The sequence below is a fragment of the Thunnus maccoyii genome, chromosome 2 (genome assembly GCF_910596095.1).
Source record: "Thunnus maccoyii chromosome 2, fThuMac1.1, whole genome shotgun sequence".
Lineage (NCBI taxonomy): Eukaryota > Metazoa > Chordata > Actinopteri > Scombriformes > Scombridae > Thunnus > Thunnus maccoyii.
The window spans coordinates 25,450,711-25,473,274 of record NC_056534.1 but is presented as its reverse complement, the minus strand read 5'-3'; the positions used below and the strand labels follow the sequence as shown (position 1 = coordinate 25,473,274).

At 40.9% G+C, this 22,564-nt stretch overlaps 2 protein-coding genes across 7 annotated transcripts in view; one reads left to right on the top strand and one right to left on the bottom strand.

The window, feature by feature from the left end:
• The window catches only part of LOC121882025 (DNA-binding protein Ikaros-like), a 32,239-nt gene that overhangs the window by 7,794 nt on the left and 1,881 nt on the right, over positions 1–22,564 (bottom strand). For 4 of the 6 annotated variants that reach the window (XM_042389929.1, XM_042389936.1, XM_042389956.1 and 1 more), the window contains 5 exons: positions 22,461–22,564; positions 3,300–3,368; positions 2,098–2,169; positions 1,132–1,201; positions 700–816 (listed from right to left, as the gene is read on the bottom strand). In XM_042389929.1, coding sequence (XP_042245863.1) covers positions 700–816; positions 1,132–1,186 — 172 coding nt within the window. In that variant the 5' untranslated portion in view covers positions 1,187–1,201; positions 2,098–2,169; positions 3,300–3,368; positions 22,461–22,564. The remainder of the gene's footprint in view (positions 1–699; positions 817–1,131; positions 1,202–2,097; positions 2,170–3,299; positions 3,369–22,460) is intronic. The other 2 variants (XM_042389973.1, XM_042389946.1) reach the window with 2 other exon arrangements.
• On the top strand, positions 4,424–20,743 carry LOC121882074 (insulin-like growth factor-binding protein 4). The gene is made up of 4 exons (XM_042390058.1): positions 4,424–5,313; positions 14,155–14,318; positions 15,354–15,479; positions 17,263–20,743. The coding sequence occupies exons 1-4, from the start codon at positions 4,956–4,958 to the stop codon at positions 17,398–17,400; spliced, it is 786 nt and encodes a 261-aa protein (XP_042245992.1). The 5' UTR covers positions 4,424–4,955; the 3' UTR covers positions 17,401–20,743.

Below are 22,564 nucleotides of genomic sequence, written 5' to 3'. Positions count from 1 at the left end.
AACTATATGATACCATACATCACACTGCATAAATAAAGCAGACCTGGGACTCATCTTACTGCTCTAACTCCACCTAAACTGTTAAAAACTGACTAAATCAAATACTGAGAGTTATACCAAATTATTCTGAGAACTACTTGCAAATTACTTTAGACGGAATGGAATGAAACATCATGATGAGCACCGGTGCAGAGGACACAAAAAAGTGCCTTTGACCAAACCGCAAGGTAACCAAAGCACCTGAAACCTTCAAAATCCTTACATCAGGCACCTCGGACTTTTCATATGTCATCTCTCCCTAGTAGATAATATTCCACTGCTGTTTGATGAAAGCCTCTTACTAAGTCGTTTTAACATGTTTATTTCATGTTTAACTGAAGTCAAAGAATAAAAACCTATTCTATGTGTTAAGAAAATTCTACCACACTTTGGTATGTGAAATTATTTAAAACATACGTTCACATAAACACAGAAATACATAGTGGCCACGCTAATAATAAAGACATTTTTTTTAGTTCTTTCAGTAGATGTGAGACTCAAATATGAGTGTTTTGTTGAGGCTGTAGCAGCGTCCTTAACATTTTTTCTGACTGTATACATTGTCCATGAACAAAAAAAAGGCTGTGAGCTTAATGGCTAAAATGTAAAGCGTGATGGAAAGATGTCAAAGATATTTAGCATATGTGTGTGTGTAGGTACATTTACGTGGATCCATCACACCTTCAGCACACTGCATTCCATTCTCGCTTAACGAGTTATCCTCCCTCTCTTCTTCCTCTTCCTTTGGCTTTGCATCTGCAGCATCACGGCAAACGTCTGAAACAGTGACATGTTGACACATTGTGTATGTGTAAATACTTTGTGTTACTTTTTGTTTCATTGAAAAGTAAGAAGGATATATTAAAAACCCTTCGAGAATAATACATGTGCATGATGACATTGGCGACTTTATGGGCTGCTATCAGCTGCAGCCTGCACAAATCCCTCCACATGTACGCCTTCAGCTTTCAGTACTCTACAGTCATGTGCGCTCAGGCAGTGCGGGAGGCAGGATGGTGGCAGTTGTGGAGAAATGAGTGCTAGCCTGATCACGTAGGCTTTCATACTATAGAGAAGGAATCAGATACTCACCCGTCCCGTCTTCCTCTGAGGGGGTAAATCCAGCAGGATGTTTGTCTGTGTTCATGATGAAAAACTTGTTCTGCGGAGAGGAATAACAATATTTGGTTAATGAGAGATAGTTTGGAATCTGTACAAGTCCAACCGAGTCAAGTTAAACTCCTTCTTGTGGCGTCTTTTTAGATCCACCTCTGAAACAAAGTGTTTCCGAAGAAGTAAAGAGACCACATTTTAACACTCACAGTAGGAGGGTTTGTTGCATACATTTATGATGTTACCATTTATTTGACACTTTGAGACGAAGATAACTTTCTGAATGTCTTTGACTCTATTAAAAGACTCCCTTACTATTTCTACAAAGCATGTGAAGAAAAAGAGGCAACACTTGTCTCTCACTGTTCCTGTTGGTTAGACAGCATAAAAAGAAGTTTATTTAAAAATAAGAGTGGGTAAGAGCCTACGGTTGATTGCTCGACCCTGTCACTACATTTAGCCTGATGAGAAAGAGATGATGTTCACTGCACATGTATTTCCTGCCGAGTCCATACATAGGAGCAAGTGTAAAAGCACTTTCCACATCAACAGCCAGTGAGACTCCAATACTTGTGAAATGGCGAATTAAGAAATGAAATCCCGCCTTGCACCTTTGAAAGCTGCTTTAGAAGCCCTGTATCAATGTCCTGTAAACTAATAAGATATTCAGAGGGGAGAATAGTTTCAAAGTTTATATTACAAGTGTATCTGTAATAAAAAAAATAAAACATGGATGGCAATTTAAAGTTTTCATTATTTAGACAGCTGTTATTACTGTTAAACTACATTCAGTGGTAAAAACACAGCATTGATAAACTTTTCCGCACGGTCAAAGTGAAATTGAGAAGCGCATGTCTAGAAGATACAGTCAATTCCAAGGTACTTTTTTGGTTTTATTTTTTCTTGGAGGATAAAAGTAAGTTCAACATCCTGAAATGATCTTACCTGCTTTTTGTTCAGCACCCGCAGGAGAACCACTCTCGCAGTAGGAGATTCCACACCCCGCCACTGGACTTTCTGAATATGGAATATAAGCCAACGTCACTGAATATTGGACATCCCTCAAAGGAACAGGAACTTATTACGAACAAGGTGGAGCAACAAAGACCACGTTCACTACAGACTATCAGTATTTAGTTGCTGTTTTTTTTTTTTTTTTTTTACCATTTTTATAGTCATAATAAAAATATCACTTGACTAAACTTACATGCATAACACACCTATAACATTTTATGACTGAAACAAAGAACTGACATTGGGTACGATATCAGCTCAAGCAGTCCACATGGTCCCTGACTTGTCTCTATTTAAGGAGCTGTTACTCCATCTTGTGGCCAAACGATAAAGCTACTTTTCTTTACAATTTACTGTGTTCAAACAAGTCTGTACAAGAGAACTATCTCATAAACTTGTCTTTACTATAACTACACATACAACTTAAGCATTAGGTATTCATTTTAAGGGACATCACAGTAGTTTCATTGAAAATACATCAATGAAGAACCCAGCTGAACTAACATCACACATGCTGAACTACTAAGTATTGGATGAAACATTTACAAACATATCCGCTAGCTCTGTTAGTCTCTTAGTTACAAAGATTGATAAAGTGTTAATAAAATATTAAACTACACACACGCACACACACACACACACACACACACACACACACACACACAGGGCTCATTAGCACAGTAAACATCTACAAAACAGTATTATTTAACACCGTTAACCTCTGAGTAACCACCCCGTACCTCAGAAAAACACACACACACACACGCGCGCACACACACACACAAAACACCTCATAAATGACACATAATGAAGCTGCTGGTCCTCTTGTGAGCTGAAGGGCTGCTGAAGAGCTCCACTAACTACCAGCTGCTTTAGTACATTGTTATTACAGTCAGTCATCTCATTAAAGCGATTTACTTGAAATTAACCAGATGTATTTTAAAATCTTTAAAATATTTGACTTGGACTGCACTACGTGACTGAATAATGAATTTTAGATCCTGTAGTACTGTGGGTCAGGTTTGAACGGATGCACAGCCATTGATATCTCAACACATTTCTGATCATTTGCCGAGCAGGGGTAGATGAAGAATCGGTGCCGTGTAACTAACAACACACACTGTAGCACCCACCTGAGTGGTGCACGGCCTTGTAAGGCTTGGCTGCTGCCCATGGCCCGCCTATGGCAACCAGCCACCAGCCTGAAGAAAAAAAGACGAAAAAAAAAAGCACACTCACAAAGGCATTACAATACATGCTGGGTTTCCATGGCAAAATGGAGGCAAAGGAACACAGGAAAAAAAAAAAAAAAAGAGAGAGACGTCGACCAATAAAAGCCATGATTCAAAACATTAAAGACTGGATGGAGGGCATATCTGCACACACGGACAAACAAGAACAAAGTAACACACTGATTTACAGACTCTTTCATGATCAGAAACACACACGTGTATAATAAACTGCCCTGGCTTGCAGCGTTGTTAAAACTTATCCTGCGATCCCACTGGTGGGAGGCTTTTTTAGGACCGGTGGGGGCAGGGCGGTAGCGGGGAGGGGGGGGGTGGTGGTGGGTGTGGGGGGGTTAGACTGTCCATTTGCCTTTTATAGCTGCCCACTCCAGTTAGTAGCAAGAGAGAGAGAAAGAGAAAGAGAGATCTGGGGGCTGACATAATGAGGGGGGGTGGGGGGTGGGGGGGGCAACAACACAGACTAGAGTGACCACTGGACACACACACACACACACACATGCATGCAAACACACATAAACACACACTGGGACCCTGTCGAGGAAGCAGGCATGAGGTTTTGTTTTGTTGAGGTTTTGTTGTTTGAACAATGTTTCAGCCCCATAGGCACTTACATGTGTGCGCTGTGCATTTGGGGTTTATTAAAGTAGAACATTTTCTGTCTTTTAGTTTAGGTTTTTTTTTTTATGAACCCAGATGTTTTATAGAGAGATAATGACGGGGAGGGACGTGAGAGAAAAGTAAGCGTATTCCGTGTGTTAACAAGTGAGAGGGCGATTCAGCTATTTTTCTCTGTGCACTCAGGATTGAGAGAGGACAAGTGAGGGAGAGTGTATATAAGCTTGTGTGTATGAGTAAGAGAGCTGGAGAGAGACAGAGGGAGAGAGCTTTAGCCTGGCTTTTCTCCGCTGTGCCTTTCAGCTCCTCTCTCACTGTAGAAAGAGGCGTGTCCATGGACCAGTATAAAGTCCAAGGAGAGCCACTCATGTTGAGCCATTCTCAGGAGCGAGTCCTTTGCACTGCACACCAGCAAGAGGAGGAAACTGCAGCTGTTACTTAAAACACTGCCTTTTGATGACCTGTTTTGCATTTGGACACTTGTAGACCAGATTTTTTCAGCAGAGGGGGGGGGGCGAACCTCTGGACTCGAAGAGAGAGCAAGACTCACCTGAACACACTGGTGGATATCTTTCCTGCAACTGTTCAGTCCAACATACAACAAAAACTAGTTCTTATCACCACTACACTCGCCAGCCGAGCAGATCAAGAGCAGGCTCCTATTTCTGCGCTGTGAAATTGAATCAGAGGAACGGAGAGGCAGTACAGCAGAGGCTTTGTGTCCCTGCAATTGAAACACTAACCAGCTGAAAATATCAAAGACCATCCTGGACAAAGCGTTCCTCTCAAACCCCCCCTTGTTTGTCTACAATCTGCTGTTGAAGTAGAAAGTGATCAAAAGCTGCACAACACTCAAGAGAGGAGGGGGAGGCTGAGGGGATCATACACAAGGGCAAAAGACTGTGTGCAGGTGCCGGGGCTGCCATGGTGCGTGGAGGCGGCGTGGCAGTAGCTCCATCCTGGTGGGGCCTGTGGGCGTTTGGCACCCTGTCGTTGGTGGCGCTGTGCTTGTCGGACCAGGCCATCCGCTGCCCGGTGTGTTCCGAGGAGAGGCTGGCCAGCTGCCGTCTGCCGGAAGGCTGTGAGGAGACGGTGCGGGAGCCCGGCTGTGGCTGCTGCCCCACCTGTGCTCTGCCTAAAGGGGCGCACTGTGGTGTCTACTCGCCCCGATGTGGCACCGGCCTCCGCTGCTACCCACCGCGTGGCGTGGAAAGGCCACTGCACTCGCTGATGCACGGCCAGGGGGTGTGCACCGATGAGAGGGAGGTGGAGGAGAACTCAGGTGAGAGCGATGGGGTCAGAGTCTGTGATGATGAATACACTTCTTAACACTGGGCACGTCCTTCCTTTTTAACTTATTGGTAGTTCTAAATTAGCGTTTAAACCACATTCATCACCTCTGTAAATGTCTATCTCCGGGATGCTCTCGTAGTATGAAGCATTTAACAACTGTCAGCTGCAGCTGACAAGGTCTTTCCAAACCTGGACTGGTGTCTCTGCCTCCCTCTAGCTCTGTGGACCGATGGCCGGGCAGACCAGAATATTTTCTGTCTCTGCTCCCTGGGCCTTACCTGAGCCGGGCAGGGTCAGAGTTGGGGAGGTGTGACAATGTGCTGCTTGTTTACCCTAATCTCAGCTAAGCCCCGAACCAGAGCGTGCACACACACCAGCTCCTCACGCATGGCCTGATGGGAGAGCGCACACAGTCCCTCTGCTGTCTTGTGGCCGCTCGCTGTGAAGGGGCCCTGCTGTAAGACGCAGAGCAGGCTTCAGAGAGCAGTGCTGTGGTGATAGCTGGGGTGGGCGTGTGTGCATGAGGAGCTTGTACTGTATGTGTCTGCTGCATGTGTCTGCACTCTGTATGACTGTGTAGCCTGCAAAGTACATCATATCTGTTGTAAAGAAATCATGCATTTGGTTTAGTGACGCTGATTTACTTTCCCAGCAACCCTTGGGTGTGCAATTACCTCATCATGCCGATATTAGACTGAGATCCTGCAGGTAGTCGTGTAGTGCAGGCAGTGAAATGCATTGTGGTAGCACTGGGAGAATCTGCGTCTATTTGTGTGTGTGTGTGTGTGTGTGTATGTGTGTGTATGTGTGTGTGTGTGTGTGTTTGTAATGGGAGGAGGTAATAAAAGCTGCTGTATGAAATGACTGTAATGGAGTGTGGCCAGTCTGGGGCTATTAGAGCTCTCTGCAATCAGTAATTCACTTGGTACTCTTTCATGGATGCCCCCATTCCTCCTCCTCCTGCTGCTACAGATGTCTAACTCTTCTTCTACTGCCGATGTCTCTATCACACTCTTTTAGACCGACTCCTTATTCTCCTCTCTGTTGTTACATTCCTCTTGCAAAGAAGAAAGTCTGTTTCCACTTTTACACAGTGGGATGTCTAATACTGGATGTCTTATCTGCATATCCAGTTCCAGTTCACTGCTTTGACTCTAACTTCTTCCTACTAATGTAATGGTCTCTACTGTTTGTCTTCCCCTGCTCTCAACAAAGGGAGTGGTGTTGATTTCCATTATGCCATATGAGACAACTGTTATAATGTTTCGCAGACAAGGTGGTTCTTTCATTTGTTCCAGATTATCTACTTACTGGCCCAGCGTTGCTTCCACTGAGCCCAGGCTCCCAGACAGTTACTGCTAATGGCAGTAGGCTATCTCCTAGAGCCAGAACACCAAAGATTTAGATCAACTTAGCCAATATAAAACTCCCAGGACGCTCATCTCCATTGCAGCATCTGTTTCCCCTGGCCCTGGGTGTACAGCCCCCCCTCAGCCCTAACAAGCCTTCGAGCGCATCGCCCACCGCGTCCAGCTTCTTCACGAGGATGAGCTCATCGGCACTCTTTCTGCCAGAGCTGAAATGAGAGCCTTCTGCTCTCTGTGCAGGGCCAGCATAGGTTAGGCCGGCACATAGCGTGACTAAATGGAATCAGAAAGAAGAGGAAAGCTGTTTAGAGCATGATAAAAACGGAGGGCTGTCTCAGCTCTGCCCGGCTCTGTGTCAGTTTCTACAGTGTAAATTCATCTTGCAGGGAGACTGTTCTCCCAAAACATTATTTATGCTCTTTGATGCTGCGGTGTCCGATCAGCTGGCCTGTAACTAGGTTATAGTGCATTGGGGGGGATTCTCGGGTCCTTTCTCTGAGGTGGGGCGGCAGTAGATGGAACATTTTGGCAGTAGATGGAACATTTTGGAAAGTTCATAAGTTTTGTTCTTGGTGTCCTGTAATCTGAGCGCCGAGTTCTGTTTGCCTCCACACTCCTTCTCACCCCTGGAGTCTGTCATAACAAAGTGGGGAAGCTCTGCCCATTACATCTCACTGTAAATCAATTCTTCTGGGCAGCAGCTCAGATCCGCTGTATAAGAATGTTCAGTGTAAACCATGGCAGTGGAGAGACAATCAGAAAGGCACGAGGAGAGGCGAAGAGCAACTCTAGTCACAAGCAGGAGATTTCCTTTGTGGCGCATTCACCGTACTTATGCATTATTAAACAAGGGGGTGCATCTCCTGAATACATGTCTGACACTGCCCCACTCCTAGCAACAGTGAACATGCTAGATAAAAATAGAAGAGGGTTTTTAAAAACCAAGAGAATTTATAATGAAAAGGCCCCTGTGATAGAGGCAGATCTTGACAGCCCCTTGAAGGAAATTTAGGATTTCCAGGCGAATAGTTACAGCCCTGCATCTAGATATGCAACGGTTTGTGCTGGCTCATGATTATCGCTTCATTTCTAAGGCTGGGTTGCTTACTACAAATGCAAAAAGTAGCAAAGTAAAGGCAATGCAGTAAATCAGATTGGCAAAAAATTACGAGTCAGTCCGTTTTTTCTTTCAAAACTGTGTATTTCTCCCAAAATGTATCAACCTTAAGCCAATTATTGAACTGAATTTCCATAGCAACAACAACCACTATCCAGCATGTTATGTCAAGGTCTAAGACAGGTTTAGTGCTTCCTAATATCCCATTCTTAGAAACCCTCTCTATCTTAATACTTAGAATAAATCATCATGCGTATGTTGGCATCTGTTCCTACATTCCTGCCGAGTCTCCCCTGGTGTCGTATTCAAATGCTTCCCTCTGACAGTGAAACGGATATTATTTACAAAGTGATACAGATGTCAGATATGAAAAGCCTTACACCTACAGGCACACAAGGAGGTGCATGAATGAAGCTGTCTGCAGAGCCAGCCTCTGTCCAACTATGCCTAATTTACTGTGACGCACACAGGTCTTTATGAAAGCAGCATGCTAACCTAGATTTTCCTTTCTCCTACGAGGGGAGACTCCTCAGCACATTTTGGGAGTTGCGAACTGCCTAAAGATGTAGACATATTTTCTTGATGCTAAATGAGGATTTTCTCAAATGCCTCACAGCAGATGTCCCCTAATGTTGTGTATTTGCTTACTTTGGGTTCTGTGGCAGATTTGTACAGCTGGGGCTCTTTTGCAGGAGTAAATGTGATTAGCTAATTGCTGTCCTTTGTGGGACAGGGACCCCCTTCTGGTGTTGGAGCTGAGAGATACACAAACAATCCAACAATGTCCTGGTCGTGAAACATGCCTATTCTGAGGAAGACGATGAATCCTCAGGGTCCAGGATTTCATGTGTGAACCTATTCGTTTGCAACAAAAACACTGCAGAAATCTACACCTCAATCTCGTCATAACAAAGGACGATTTTATTGTTACAATTATTTTAATAATTTCTAATAAAAGCACACTCTCTGAAAAGTGTCCATTAATGTACATGTATGACTTTCATAAAGATAATTAAATGTTGGCAATGTGCCACTTCACTAGTCAGCAGAAATGCTATGGTAGTTCTTTTATTACTTTCACTTCCACTCATGCCCCTGATTCTGTATATATATTAAAACAAGAACAATACACTCAAAATTAAGTTAACGCTTTAACCCAAATTCATTACTGCTGCAGGTTTCCCTCTATTCATAGATCTATTAATCACATGCAGCAACAGGGCATCAACAAGTGATGGATGGTTTAGTATCACCCCAGCTGACATTGACAGAAGTTACACAACTACAAGCAAATAAATCTACAAAACAAGCAGTAATGGTTTCCGGTGTATGGAGTTATTCATGTCCCTGAGGTTAAAGGTGACTATGTTATCTACAGTTTTTATGGTCGGATGAAAAACATAAATTCAGATGAAAAGTAGGATTGTCTTCTGAAAACAGAAGAAAGTATGAATCTCAAAGGAGGCAGCGAATGCAGAAAAAAACCTCACGCTGCTGAAAAGTTCCCGAAACATGTTTGATTTTCATCACATGGATGTTTTGATCCAAAAGATTTTTTGTCAGGATAAAGGATCATGTTTATCTGAAGACTTTCTTCTCCTTTACTCATATTTTTGTCTATGATCCAGACCTGTGTGTGTGTTTGTGTGTGTGTTATAATCTGGCTAATGAGAGTAGCAAGCTATGAACAGGAATATTAGAGTTAAGCCTAAGCAACCAAACTGTTCTTTCATTGAAGATGAAAAAACTGCAAGAAAGCTGCTCAGATAAGTGAATAACTTGACATTTCGCTTCAGTTTCTGTGAACTTAGCTCTACAGTAGCATTATTTCAACAACATATGTTCCCAAATGTCAATCTATAACAGCTGTTTAATTATAAAGAAGCTTGTGCAAAGTATGCATGTGCATTTTTAATTGTTTGCAGATATGTTGCTCCTAATTATTTCATGCTCCTTAGAGAGTGAATCACCACTATCAAGGCCAGTAGACCAATAAACTACTGCTGCACTGCTCTCTGTGGATTCCAACTTAAAAACATGTTGCGCTGTTCTTCTTGATGTCTGTTTTGACATCAGTTGAATGGGAAGTAGCCAGAGCAGCATCAGGCAGTGCAGCAGCAGGTTTCTTGCCTTCAGTGTTGATTTAACTTTCCATCTTTCCTTTGTCAAATGACACATTAAAGAGTTCCCAAATTTTTATTGGCCTTCTTACAGCACTTACTGGTAGTCTTGAACAGTGGTCTTACAACTGCACAAGACATAAACTCTGATGATTAACTGATTCACAGAAAGCTTCTGCCTGGAAACCAGCAGGCTGATACTCTGGCAGCATCCAGCGTTGAGTGAAAACAGCAGTTTTTCTGGTAGTAAGCCTAGCTGACTTTTGTGCTCACTGCCAGAAAATCTACAATAATTACTTATCAAAGTAGCCTCCCCAAACAGTGTTAATTTTTCAATAGATTAGTCACTGTCAGTACAGTATAATCTATTCTATCTAGCATCATGAAGGACAGTCACAATGCTACAATGTTTTTCAGCCTCTTCGCTAGGCAGGATTTATGGACTGATATTTTATTTGAATCTGGATAATCCCAGCGCTTAGAAAACATAATGAATAAGACGGCAGAGCAGGAATGACCCTGGCTGTGGAAAAGGTCTCAGTAATGGACTTGGTCCCTGGGCACTGAGCAGTGAATCTCCACTGCAGTATTGGATGGATTAAATGCAGAAGTCAAATTGTGTATATAAGATTAAATATAAGATTGATAAACTTAAATTCTCAGCAATACTGATTGCATCATTTCTCAGCTATTTCTTTTGTGTTGTTTTGTACTTTTGATATCTGATCATTTGAAATTGGATTGTTTAGGTCAATACTGATATCAATAGTCATGAATTTAAGAAAATCCAAAAATGATATATTGGTCAATATTCTTTTTGTTCAGTTGCTGTTAATTTGCTCCATAATAAGGATCCTTTAAATGTGATTTTGAAAGAATTGGGACCAAGTTATGCACTGAGTGGGACATTTTACTGTTGAAAAATACATTTGTGAATGTTCTGACATATCTTTGGCATTTATGCATTGTAATTTCCTGTTACTCTTATAACAGATACGCCACCACAGATACAGTATATCTGTCATATCAGCCGATACATCAGTGGGGTTCTATTAGGGATGGACAATATATTGATATTATATCGATATCATGACATGAGACTAGATATCGTCTTAGATTTTGGATATCATAATATTGTGATATTACAGTAAAGTGATGTAATTTTCTGAACTTACCAGAATGTTCTAGCTGTTCTATTATTTACCTTTATCCACTTAGTCTTTATATCCACATTACTGATGATTATTTATCAAAAATCTCACTGTGTAAATATTTTGTGAAGCACTAATACTACAATACTGTTGAAATATCAATATTGAGGTATTTTGTCAAAAATATCGTGATTTGATTTTGCCCATATTACCCAGCCCTAGGCCCTATACAGTGTAAGGAAATTGCTCAGCAGCTCCTTCCAGTGTTTGCATTTGTTCAAAAGAAAATGTAAAGGCTTATCTATCTACCTCCCTTCATGAATACACTGTAACTATCCTCAGTCTGTCTGTATTGAATAGAGGAACAATGCAGTCATTATTTATAAAAGGGTGCATTCGAGGTTTTTGTACAAACATCATCACAGTGAAATCTCTTTTGGCTTAGATCCAAAAATCTGAGCTAGTAGAAGTATAAACTGCAGGAAAATACTCTGCCAATCTCACAGAATATAACTAAATATTTATCTGAAAAGGACATTTGTCTTTGGGGTTTACAAGTTCAGCCTGACAACCGCTAATAGTGGAATTTGAAATCTGATGACCCCTTTAAGTCCCTTGTGTCACTGTCACGAAGGCAGTTTGCTAATTCTTTCATTTCTCAGAATGCAAAGAGAAGACAAATATATAAAATAATAAGAGATATGTCATGGTATAATGTAGATTAAATGTTGTAAACTTGTGTAAAGTTGTTGTTCCCGTGGAAGAAAAATGTGTTCATCGGAAAGGGGTCCACCAATCAAACTACTCTCTGTTTAGTGAATGATCCTCACGCGCCTGGTGGCCAGTGTGACAAATACATTTGCAAGTGAGGTGGCTGATGTGACAACAAATATTTAACTAAGGACTGGACTGAACAAGCAGTGCAGATTATTGTGTAATAGAATTTATCAGCTAAGTGCTAACAAAATAGAGCTTTGTGTTCACCCTCCTGTATGCTCACTTCATCAGTGCTGTATCATAGTGATTGTATTAGCTAGCTATGTGACCATGGGATTGTACAACATCTGTAAAAAATAGTGAACGGACCCAGGTGGATAGGGTTCAGGTGCAGGACAAAGCCAGTGGTGCTGTGATAGGAGTGTTGTTTTGTAGCATGTGATCTCCTACTTGTAGGTGGACCTGTCCTTTTTTTTATCTCTATATACAACATGAAGCTGGCCTTCTGTTCACGTGGATGTTTGCCTGATGAAGGTTGTAGGTCCAAATGTTGCATTGATAAAAAACTTTTCGGAGACAGGTGGTTATCTTTGTTTATGTCTTAAACGGATCTTATTGGCTTAGTTTTGGCATATTACAATGTACCAATGTTCCTGAGTATGATCAGATGATTATGATGAACTACACAAGACCTTTCTTAATCTTTGCTGTGCACCTGTGACTGGCAATGCACTGCAAAGCATCAGCTCCGGGGCTGATAATGCACTGTAGGAAATATATTTTAAAAGCCAAGAGCTGCTGATCCAAATCAAATGAAACCACACAGAGAAGTGGCGACTTCCTCCGTGGAAAACAGCAGTGGTAGCAAACAGGACATGCCACCCCTGACCCACTTCTAAATCACTTTGGCTCGCCCTGCGAAAGAGCATGGAATCGGAAAAGTGTGAACTGGCAAAAGAGGAGAAACAACAACTTGGGACGAAGGAAACAGCTGAAAGCCTATTGGCTCTTGTGGAAGAAAGTGCTGATGAGCAAGGCTTAACAGCAACAAGACTAAAAATACAAACAGCCAAGAGACACTTCCCCCCAGACGAGCCAAGAAAGATGACTGTCTATGAAGTTTAGAGAAACCCAGTCACCTTCTAACTCCTGTCACCGAACTGTATAAATTCTCATCATCACCAGAAAATGGCCTAGGATCAATATCCTGAACATAGCAGGGCCAAGACTAGCATGAGAACTAGTAATGTGTGCCTTCATGCATTGTAGATCTGAGAAAATGCTGCAACCACATTGCACAAGATTAAGGAGGCTACAGACCCACCTTCATTGTCTCTTTGCCAACAGTGTTTAACTGGATGCCTGGCAGTGACCTTAGATATTAACCAGAGCTCAGATCTGGTTCAGTGATCACAGCAAGTACAGCTTCAAAATGGTAAAACCACAGTTGAAAGTGCTTTGATTCCAGTGCCAATCTGTAAAATGCCACAGGTTATGAGCTGAAAGCACAAAAACACAGAGCTGCCAAGTCTCTCAAGCCACAGGTGAAAGGCAGCATGCATGTGCACAAAGAAAGACACACACAACCTTTATCCCTCATTTTGCACATCTTGTTCCCCCCCACTGCTAACTAGTGCACACACACACACACACGCACACACACACACGCACACACACACACACACACACACATACATACACACAGTTGTGCCCACTTGTGACAGTGCAAATACCCTCTAACAACCTCCATCTGGCACAGACTGAGGTTGTTGTGGAGGGGTGGAGAATGAAGAGGGAGGGGGCATTTCCTCAGGAAGCAGCTGGCTGCCTGCAGGGCCACAGAACTGCAGGATTATAGGGATGCAAAGGTGAATGTGGCACATGCAGACCACAATGTACAGAGGGTGGCAGAACAGGGGTGGTATCGTTTAAAAGGCCTTAGGGCTTGTGGCATGATTGTGGTGCAGTAGTTGTAAAGTACCAGGGCCAGAGCTGAGGTACAGATTACCCCCCACATGGCTCTGTGTCCTTGAGGTTAACCTGGCCTCATTTTTAGCCTACATTTCACCACGTGAAGCTGTATGGGATGTTATGTGAAAGGACGAGGTGGACTAGCAGAGGAGTTCCTGCTTTGTATCTGACATCAAATTATTAAATTATTGCACTAAATTACACTCGTATCAGCAAAACATGATGTTAATATGTTGCATTAACAATCATGATGCCAAAGACCTACAAATGTTTTGGACAAATTGTTGTAATGTAAAGCTGTATGTAAAACTTTTGAATTGTTTATTTTTTACCTTGTTGTCGCATGAAAGCAACTAGAGGCTAAAGGCTCTTTCACTTGTCCTTTAGCGATGGACAGGCAGGATGAGATCATCCCCGAGCACCCAAACAACAGCAATATCCGGTGCAGTCCGCAAGACAAACGCTGCATACAGAAGACCCTGGCCCGACACCCTCAGAAATCCACAAACCAGAGAAGCAACACTGCGAGGGAGGAGACCAAGGCGGTGCTGGTGAGAGAAACAAACTCCTGACATCTTATCAGATTCACTGAAAACAACAAACCCAGGCAATCTCCGCTGTAGCACAGGCCCCAGCTCCAGCAGGTGTTTAACATTAAAGCTTTATAGTTTCAAAGCCACAAGTGTAACCGTCAGGTTATAAATTGTACAAATTAGTTATTTACAGACCGTAACATTTAATTGTGGTCTTGTGAAATAAAGCACAGGTGTACATTGGCATCAACATGCAATTTGCTGTTTTAACACTGGAAAGACCAGGATCATAACATCCCCATTAATCAGGAACAGGCCAGTTCTTCCACATTTTGGTGCAGTCATTCACACACAAATGTGTTACATGAATGTACAGTAATGCCACAGTCTGCCACATGTAGAATTTATTTGGACGGCCCACCCACGTAGGGATACTTAAACCCAAAAACCACTCGATGACATTTCTGTTTTTCAATTTTTCTTCCTTATTAAAGTTTTTGTGGAAATGCAATTGAAAGTTCAAATTGATTGAACATTCTTCTAGAATGATGTATTTATATGCAATCATTGGTTAGCTTGTGAATTCAAAGCAGCTGGCTCCCGATACAATATTCTAGATTTGTGTGCGCTAACAATGTAAACGCATTGACATTTCTTGACGTTAAATTAAAACGTGTGTGTTGCTGAGTGTGTAGTTATCATCCCACAGCAGCATGTTGACACAGATTTAAATAAATAAATCATTACACGCACATACCAGTTCATGTAATGTAATCAAATATTGAAAAACACTTCTGTTCATTTTGACTCAAATGGTATCTTTACCTGCGGCTGACTTTTAGATTTTACCCAAACTTTCTCATGGTTTTTTTTCTTATTTGGCCAATTTGAAAATTAGAGATAATAATTTAGCATTCCCTTTTCACACTTTTTTTTTTTTTAGCAGTTTTCGTTCTTCGCTGCAAACATACAACATAACTACATCTGTATATCTGCTGATGTATCTATACAACAACTGAAAAATTGATCAGCTTCTTGTTATTTCTCCTTCAGGCTCCATGTCGTGCTGAGCTACAGAGGGCACTGGACAGATTGGCGTCGAATACCCGCACGCATGATGATCTCTTCACAATCCCCATACCCAACTGTGACAAGAATGGAGATTTCCACGCTAAACAGGTCTGTCACTTCAAGCGCACGCTCATGATGAGTTACTGAATTATTGAACACTATTTGGCTGTGTGTAATGGTGAACTGTGAATCTTTATTATTATGCCAATACAAATAAAAATGCCTATCTTTATACTTCAAACAGTTCCTTTCCAACTCCATCAGCAATGTCTGGGCCAAAACACAAAACATGCCTGCAGCTGATGAAATTTTGTCTTACTAGTTCAAGATCAACACAAACGTTTCTCCAAACAGACTCTCTTATGAGAGCGTGCTAATGCCAAGACATTAGTTTTCCAGGCTCACATAAAAAAAGTGATTTACTTTCACAAATCAAGAGCTGAACCGTGTGTGTGTAAAGTGGATTCCCCTAAACTGTTGGACAATAATCACTTCATTGCTGTGATGGATGCAATTAGCTTTTGGACGCAGTTGCTTTTGTTGTTATTCTGCCTTTGCGAGATTGGGCAACTATGCATGTAAGAGTGAGAGAATCAGGAGAACATAAAAAACACAGATAAGACTGCTGTGAGCTGTATGTAATCAGAGCAACAGACGCAGAGTCAGTGATAAAAGCAGAGCTCTGCTAAGGCACCGGTCATCAGGAGACTGAGTTATGTGGATTGTGTAACATGGTTAAAGTATCTTTGTCTGCACACATTCAGAGGCATCTGTTTACTGTTTAACTAAAACTGCATGGTGATAAAACCTATTGGGAAGTGAAGCACAGGTCATGGGGGACAACTGGGAACCATTTTATGGCAGGGCTGCTATGAGATTGTTAACTGGTCTTGGAGGCTTTTTGAACCTGTAAATCACTAAAGAAAAAAGTAGAAAATCATTTTTTTTTATTACTAGAATTGTTCAAGCTCACAGAAGAACTCTCTCAGGGGCTTTGAAGCAAATCATTAAATTACTTTCTACAGCTTGTGAAAAGGTGACCTGAAATACCAGCTGGGGTTTGTTTGCCTTAATGTATGATTCTGTTTGGGTAAGAAGACAACATTCTCTTAATTTTGTCTGATGCTAAAATATTTTTATACGTGACAAACTCCAGCCATTTGACCATTCATGCAAGCCAAGTGCTGCCAAGCAGGAAATATGTCCCTATTTGACCAGGTCTGACATCATCTTTAAGAATTATGACCTTGCATGCCAACAGAGCACTAAAAGATCTATACGATAAGAAAACACGATAATCAAGTTAATGGTCTATAACCTTTGACCTTTTGCTCAGTTTTATATACATCTGCATTCATTTATTTTTTGGCCACTTGGAGGCGGTACAACAAGCTGTGAACACAACACTGACGTATTATTACCTTATAAAATACGGTTAACATGTTATCAAAACATTAGCTTATTTACACATCCAGCAGACATGGAGCAACATTAGCATTCATTTGGAGTTGTGTCTCTGGCCACCTGACGAATATAAGTTCAATATTCACTGTCTTATATATATAATTTAGCCTTCAATGTGCTGTTTGGTGCTGAACAGGTAGTGCGCAGTTAACAGTTACCTGCCAGAGCGATGAGAGTCAACAAAAAACAGTGAAATTGCGAACAGTAAGACCAAAATATTGATTTAGAAATGTTATAAAGCTCTAGAGAGCTGAAGGGAACTGCTGAGTCAGTGATATTTCTCTACGGGCTTGTCACTACAAGCAACTCACATTATATTTAGTCATGTGATCCATTGTTAACATGAAAAATATTGATAAGAGCAGCTTTAATATTTGCACCTATATTTAAATAAACTGTTGCAACTAAAATATCTATATGCCCACAGTGCCATCCCGCACGTGACGGCCAGCGGGGAAAGTGCTGGTGTGTGGATCAGAAGACGGGCATGAGGCTGCCGGGGCCACTGGAACTGCGAGGGGATCTGGACTGCCACCAGTTAATGACAGCTACTCTTAGGGATTGAGAAGTGTGGCAATGGGGGTGCAGGACCAGCTGAATTGTACTGGTGCTTATTAGTAGAACTACACGAGGAAAGGACTTCGCCCTAAAGCCTCACTTCACCTGAGGCCAACGGTACTTGAGCTTGCGCAACAAAAAGGAAACCATTGAATTGAGTTCTTTTGCTATTTTGTTTCTGTGTATGAGAGTATGTGATGAGTCTTTTGAGCACTTGTCGTGTATTGTTTCTACTATGTGAACTTAAGACCGATAGTCTTTAGACACGTGCTTTAAAGTAACAGGTGGCAGGATAAAAAAAAAAACTTCCACAGATAACAGTTGTAGTTGTGATCAATGTTAGAGAGCAAAATGTTTGGTTTTCCTTAGTATAACTTCAGCAGAATAATCTTGAAAAGTGACACAAAATGCATCAACCCTACCAAATCAACAACTGATCAGTCCTGAGATAGTCAATCTAGAGCGCTAGATCATCAGGACAAACCAGAAAGAGTCTCAATCAACAGATTGTGTATCAGTTTTGCTTCCTCACAGTCTGTGTAATTAATTGCAACAGGAGGCTCTTATTCTACTGTCCTACAGTAAATGTTGTAACCCCACCCATCCGGTAAGGAATTTAAAACAGACCATAAAATGTGTTTGCAAACACAAAGTCTAGTCTAGCAGCAATAAAAGATGGAATGAGAACAACAGATAAAATGAAAAAGAAACGGGTGACAAAGGAATGCAACAACCCCCTGCCCTGAGTTACCAAATGATAAGCCATAGCTTTTCATCACAATCAACATTGAGACCAAAGTGAAAAGTGAGATTAGTTTAAAAAACTGTATCTAAGAGCCCAGAATAGATTTGCTTTATCACCCCGTTGTTAACTCTGCATCCCCCTCTCTTTGCCAACAGGCTCTTTCTAGCATTGTGGTCCAGAAGGACTGGAAGCGAAGCTGGGCTAGAAACTCTGTATACTGCTGATAGGATAATCTTATTTCTCCAGCTGGTGCTGAGATGCCAGTGTGACTCTCGTGTTTATGAATATGCTTCAACATACAGGATTTCTCTCCAAACAGACTGCTTTGCAGAACTTTGGTGGTGCTATATACTGATTGTGCCAAAATACAAAACAAAAAAAAGGCTTCTGCACTTTTTGGGCATTGTTTTGGATTGGAACAGAAGACTGGGATTTTTCAGGAGCAATTAGCATCAGCAAGTATGAGGATCACCTAAAGGTGTGACCATCTGCACTAGCTGTTGACATAAGCTTCCCAAGTGTGTTTTCAATGTTTCTGTCAAAATATGAAAGACAACATCGTACATTAGCTTTGCACTATCATTGCAGCTAAAAGGCTGTGTGTTTCATTGGCCAGTGTTGTAAAATCGCAGGCATGATGTTTGAAATAATAAGCAGAGTGTAATAACCTTTAATGATTAAGCTACTGGCAACATAGCAACTCTGATCCAACATGAAGCTCTGGTGTAGCTGTAAAGCTAACATAATGTTAGCACCAACAATTAAAGGAATGTTTTCCCAGTGCAAGTGACACAGCTACTCATCAAATATTTTAGATACTGTAGGTGAGGCTGGTGGTAGTCTTAAAACAATTTGAGACTGCTGTTTGTCATCACCACATATGGGTAGCCTGTTTTATTTGTCTGGGACACTTTGGTTATTAATTGACACAAGCAAAAATTCATCTTGTGTGATGGAGGGTCTTTTGCAGTTTGAGCCTGGGCTCCCTCACTCGAGAGGAGCGTTGCAAGTCCATTCTCACAAAGAACAAGCATCAATGTAAACCTGATAAACCACTGGTTTGTGGATTGCAATGCAATAATATCAGATATGCTGAAAAAAAAGGATGAAAATGACACAGATATTCACAACTATTACACAATGGATTTTTGGTTCTCTTTATGTCTCTACACTCTGATTTTACCTCAGCATCAGTTAAGCTATAAACATGACTGTGTTGTGCACAACACACTGAAGGAAGGTTCATTCAGCTCAACACAGAAATAAGAAAACGTGCCATTGTTATTATGTTGTTGTTGGGTTTTTTTTTTTACATCTTCCATATTGAATTCAAATCTTTTTTTCTTATTTGCAGTAAAACATGGATATACAAATAGAGTCTGAGAAAAGAAAATTTCCTTCATTTTGATACCTTCCTGCATCTTCAGGGGCTCTCTCCAGTAATCTCAATGCATCCATCTAACTGGGGACAGCTGACATGGTCAGTCCATTCCCAAAATAATTTTGACAAATTTAGTCCCTTAGCAGCACATCTTAAAAGCTGTTGGTTAATTTCTGGAAAATCAAAACAAAGTTCTCCATTTATTTGTACATATAAAAATGTAAAATGTGTATTTTTAGTGCACTTTGGTCTAATTTTGCCACAAAACTCACCAATGAAGACTTACGATATATTTCCATAGATGCACATCATGTAAATAATGTTTAATCACAATAAACAATTTGAACAAAATCTGATCAAAGGTAAATTATTTTCTCGTCTGTGTGTTGGCCCTGTTATTCTGTCCTATATAATATTAACTAGCTCTCAGTCAGAATTCTTTACTTGGGTTCCCAGTTATCAATTATTGTATCTGCAGCACCTGTGAAGAATTCAATCTAATCACTGATGCCAAGGATCAATTTATAACCTCTGCCGGAAACAGTGTATTGTCATCTGATGACCAGTTTTACTTGTTACTAAAAAGTATCCAAAGGAAGTTCACTAACACACAGACAGAAGGATGGAAGATGGTGTGGGCGGAGACTATTTGTTAAAGTTTAAAATATCAAAAAAACAAATATCCTAAAATCTTTCCAAAGACTGCTAGCAAAGTGGAGACATCAGTACTACTAAGTGGACTGCATGCACACAAAAACAGTTCCAGCAAAATCCTATCTTATCATTCATCAACCAATGAAGTGTTACTACACATTCACACACATTTCTCTGTTAAATAGTCTTAATCTTTGAGAGAGAGAAGGCAAATGGTTTTGGCTTTGATTTTGTAAAGGCCTTTTAACTGCATAAACTGTGTATTTAAGCTATAGTATGTTTCTTGATCTCTAACTTTGCTGTACTGAACTGTAATTGCATTTCTGGAGAATAGACTGTTCCTGTTTGCCTCTGATAATATCTGTTAATGTGTAGAAGATATGAAGTAATGTTTGCATGCATAGAAATGGTCCGGGGTTGGAAAGAGCTTATGTCTTATGTATCTTGTCCACAACAGGACTGTTATATTAAAACACTGAAGTGAATCAAAGAACTGAAATATAGAGTTTCAACCAATGAAATGATCAGTTATATTGTAAATGTTTACCTGATGAAAATGTACACATTGTAATACATCAATTAAAACACTTTAGAAACTACAATGTTGTTGTTGTTGTCAGTAGTAGTAATAATAGTATTAGTAGGTAGTTTGTGATTTTACAGGATGATTTAGTTTTTCATGGATGTATCGGTATCATCGTCCAATATTTAAGAAGAAACTGCAGCGCGTGAATGTAAAATATGTTTTGAAAACGTGTTTTTGATTCAATTTGAATGTGTTGATATAGAAATGGTTGGACAGAGACAGAAGAATACTGATACATGAAGAATAAATCTATTCTCAGAGATGAATAAGTCATTGTTTACAGACTATTATAACGATCAAAAATTCATTTGATGGCGTTGCCTTGGTAGCTTACTGGTTAAGACACATACCATGTAACTGCAGCGTACATTGTTTGATTCCAGCCGTGGACCTTTGTCATATGTCATACCCCCATCTCTAACCCTCCTGTCTCTCCACTCCTTCAAACAAACAAACAAAAAATGCCAAAAAGATCATCTCAAAAAGAAATTTAATTTAATGTTCATATCACAGGCTTGCCCACGACACACATTACTTCTTTTACAGGTTGCATTTTTAGATATTATTATTCCTATTTATCTAATCTGGACCTGATTATATTGTTGATGTATTTGTGTTTTTTTTTTTATAGTTGCTATTGATAGTAAATTATCCTGTGAACTAAAGCTTACTGTGTGAACATTACTGTTTTATTTGCTGTCAGTGTTATGTGTTTGACAAGTTTATTTTTTAGCTGTTAAATGTTTAGCGCAATATCTTTGTCACAACTCTTGAATAACTAACTACCAGTTTTTGGTCTGTGGGAGGAAGCCAGAGTACCCAGAGAGAACCCACGCAGGCACAGGGGAGAACATGCAAACTCCACACAGAAAGGCTCCAGCCGGCCCGTGCGTTTGAACTCAGAACCCTCTTGCTGTAAGGTGACAGTGTTAACCGCTGCACCACTGTGCCACTAAAAACAAGAAATATGTAAATCTACACATACTGTGCGGGATGCACTCCACATTTAAAATTACAGTGATCTACATGTATGAGAATACTTCAGAGCTTATCAGTCTACTTATTGCTTTCATCAAAAAGGTGAAATTATTGCCTCCAGGCCAGAGGCAGAGAGTGAAACATTTACAGTGGACTTCATAAATTTATAAAACCCACCAAATTAGCAGGACAATGTGATTTGGACAGTTTCATAGATAAATGTTGCTGCATCTTGATGTTGAAAAAAAAAACGAAATCCAGTACCATGTGTTTCCCAATTCCTATCGTGATCACTAGTTTGATGGACAGGTTAATGATAATAATCAAGGCATTTGTCCAAGGAATACCTCTGGAATGATACATCATAATAATCTGACTGCAGCAGGTTCTAAAAATACCTCCACCATCCACCACCAGAGTAAACTTTCAAGTCTGCTTAGTTCCAGTGCCTGAGTCTATTTTGGAGAGCTCTACCGGCTTAAGAACTGGGTCTGAATCTGCATTACAAGAACAGCCTTACGGGTTTTCCTCTGATTGATTCAAATTGTCACAGGCCCTGCTCTGCCTCTGGGCATCCACAATCCCACAGCTGTGCCTGGGAGGCCCTGTGTGTGTGTGTGTGTGTGTGTGTGTGTGTGTGTGTGTGTGTGTGTGTGTGTGTGTGTGTGTATGTGTGTTAAGCCTGCACAGTAGCTTACAGGAGGCATGTGACCTTCACCCTACCTCCAGATGCACTCCATCACAGGTGTCCAACGGTTAACAAGGTCCTGCCCATACCATGTGTGGAATCCACTCCCTGTCCCATCCATAGATCTCTCCACCAGTGC

What these genes read in the sequence shown, in the direction of transcription:
- LOC121882074 (XM_042390058.1), top strand. Translation starts at nt 4,956, where the DNA reads ATGGTGCGTGGAGGCGGCGTGGCAGTAGCTCCATCCTGGTGGGGCCTG. An exon ending in GGAGGTGGAGGAGAACTCAG is followed by an intron (nt 5,314 to 14,154) that starts GTGAGAGCGATG and finishes CTTGTCCTTTAG; the next exon opens with CGATGGACAGGCAGGATGAG. An exon ending in GAGATTTCCACGCTAAACAG is followed by an intron (nt 15,480 to 17,262) that starts GTCTGTCACTTC and finishes ATATGCCCACAG; the next exon opens with TGCCATCCCGCACGTGACGG.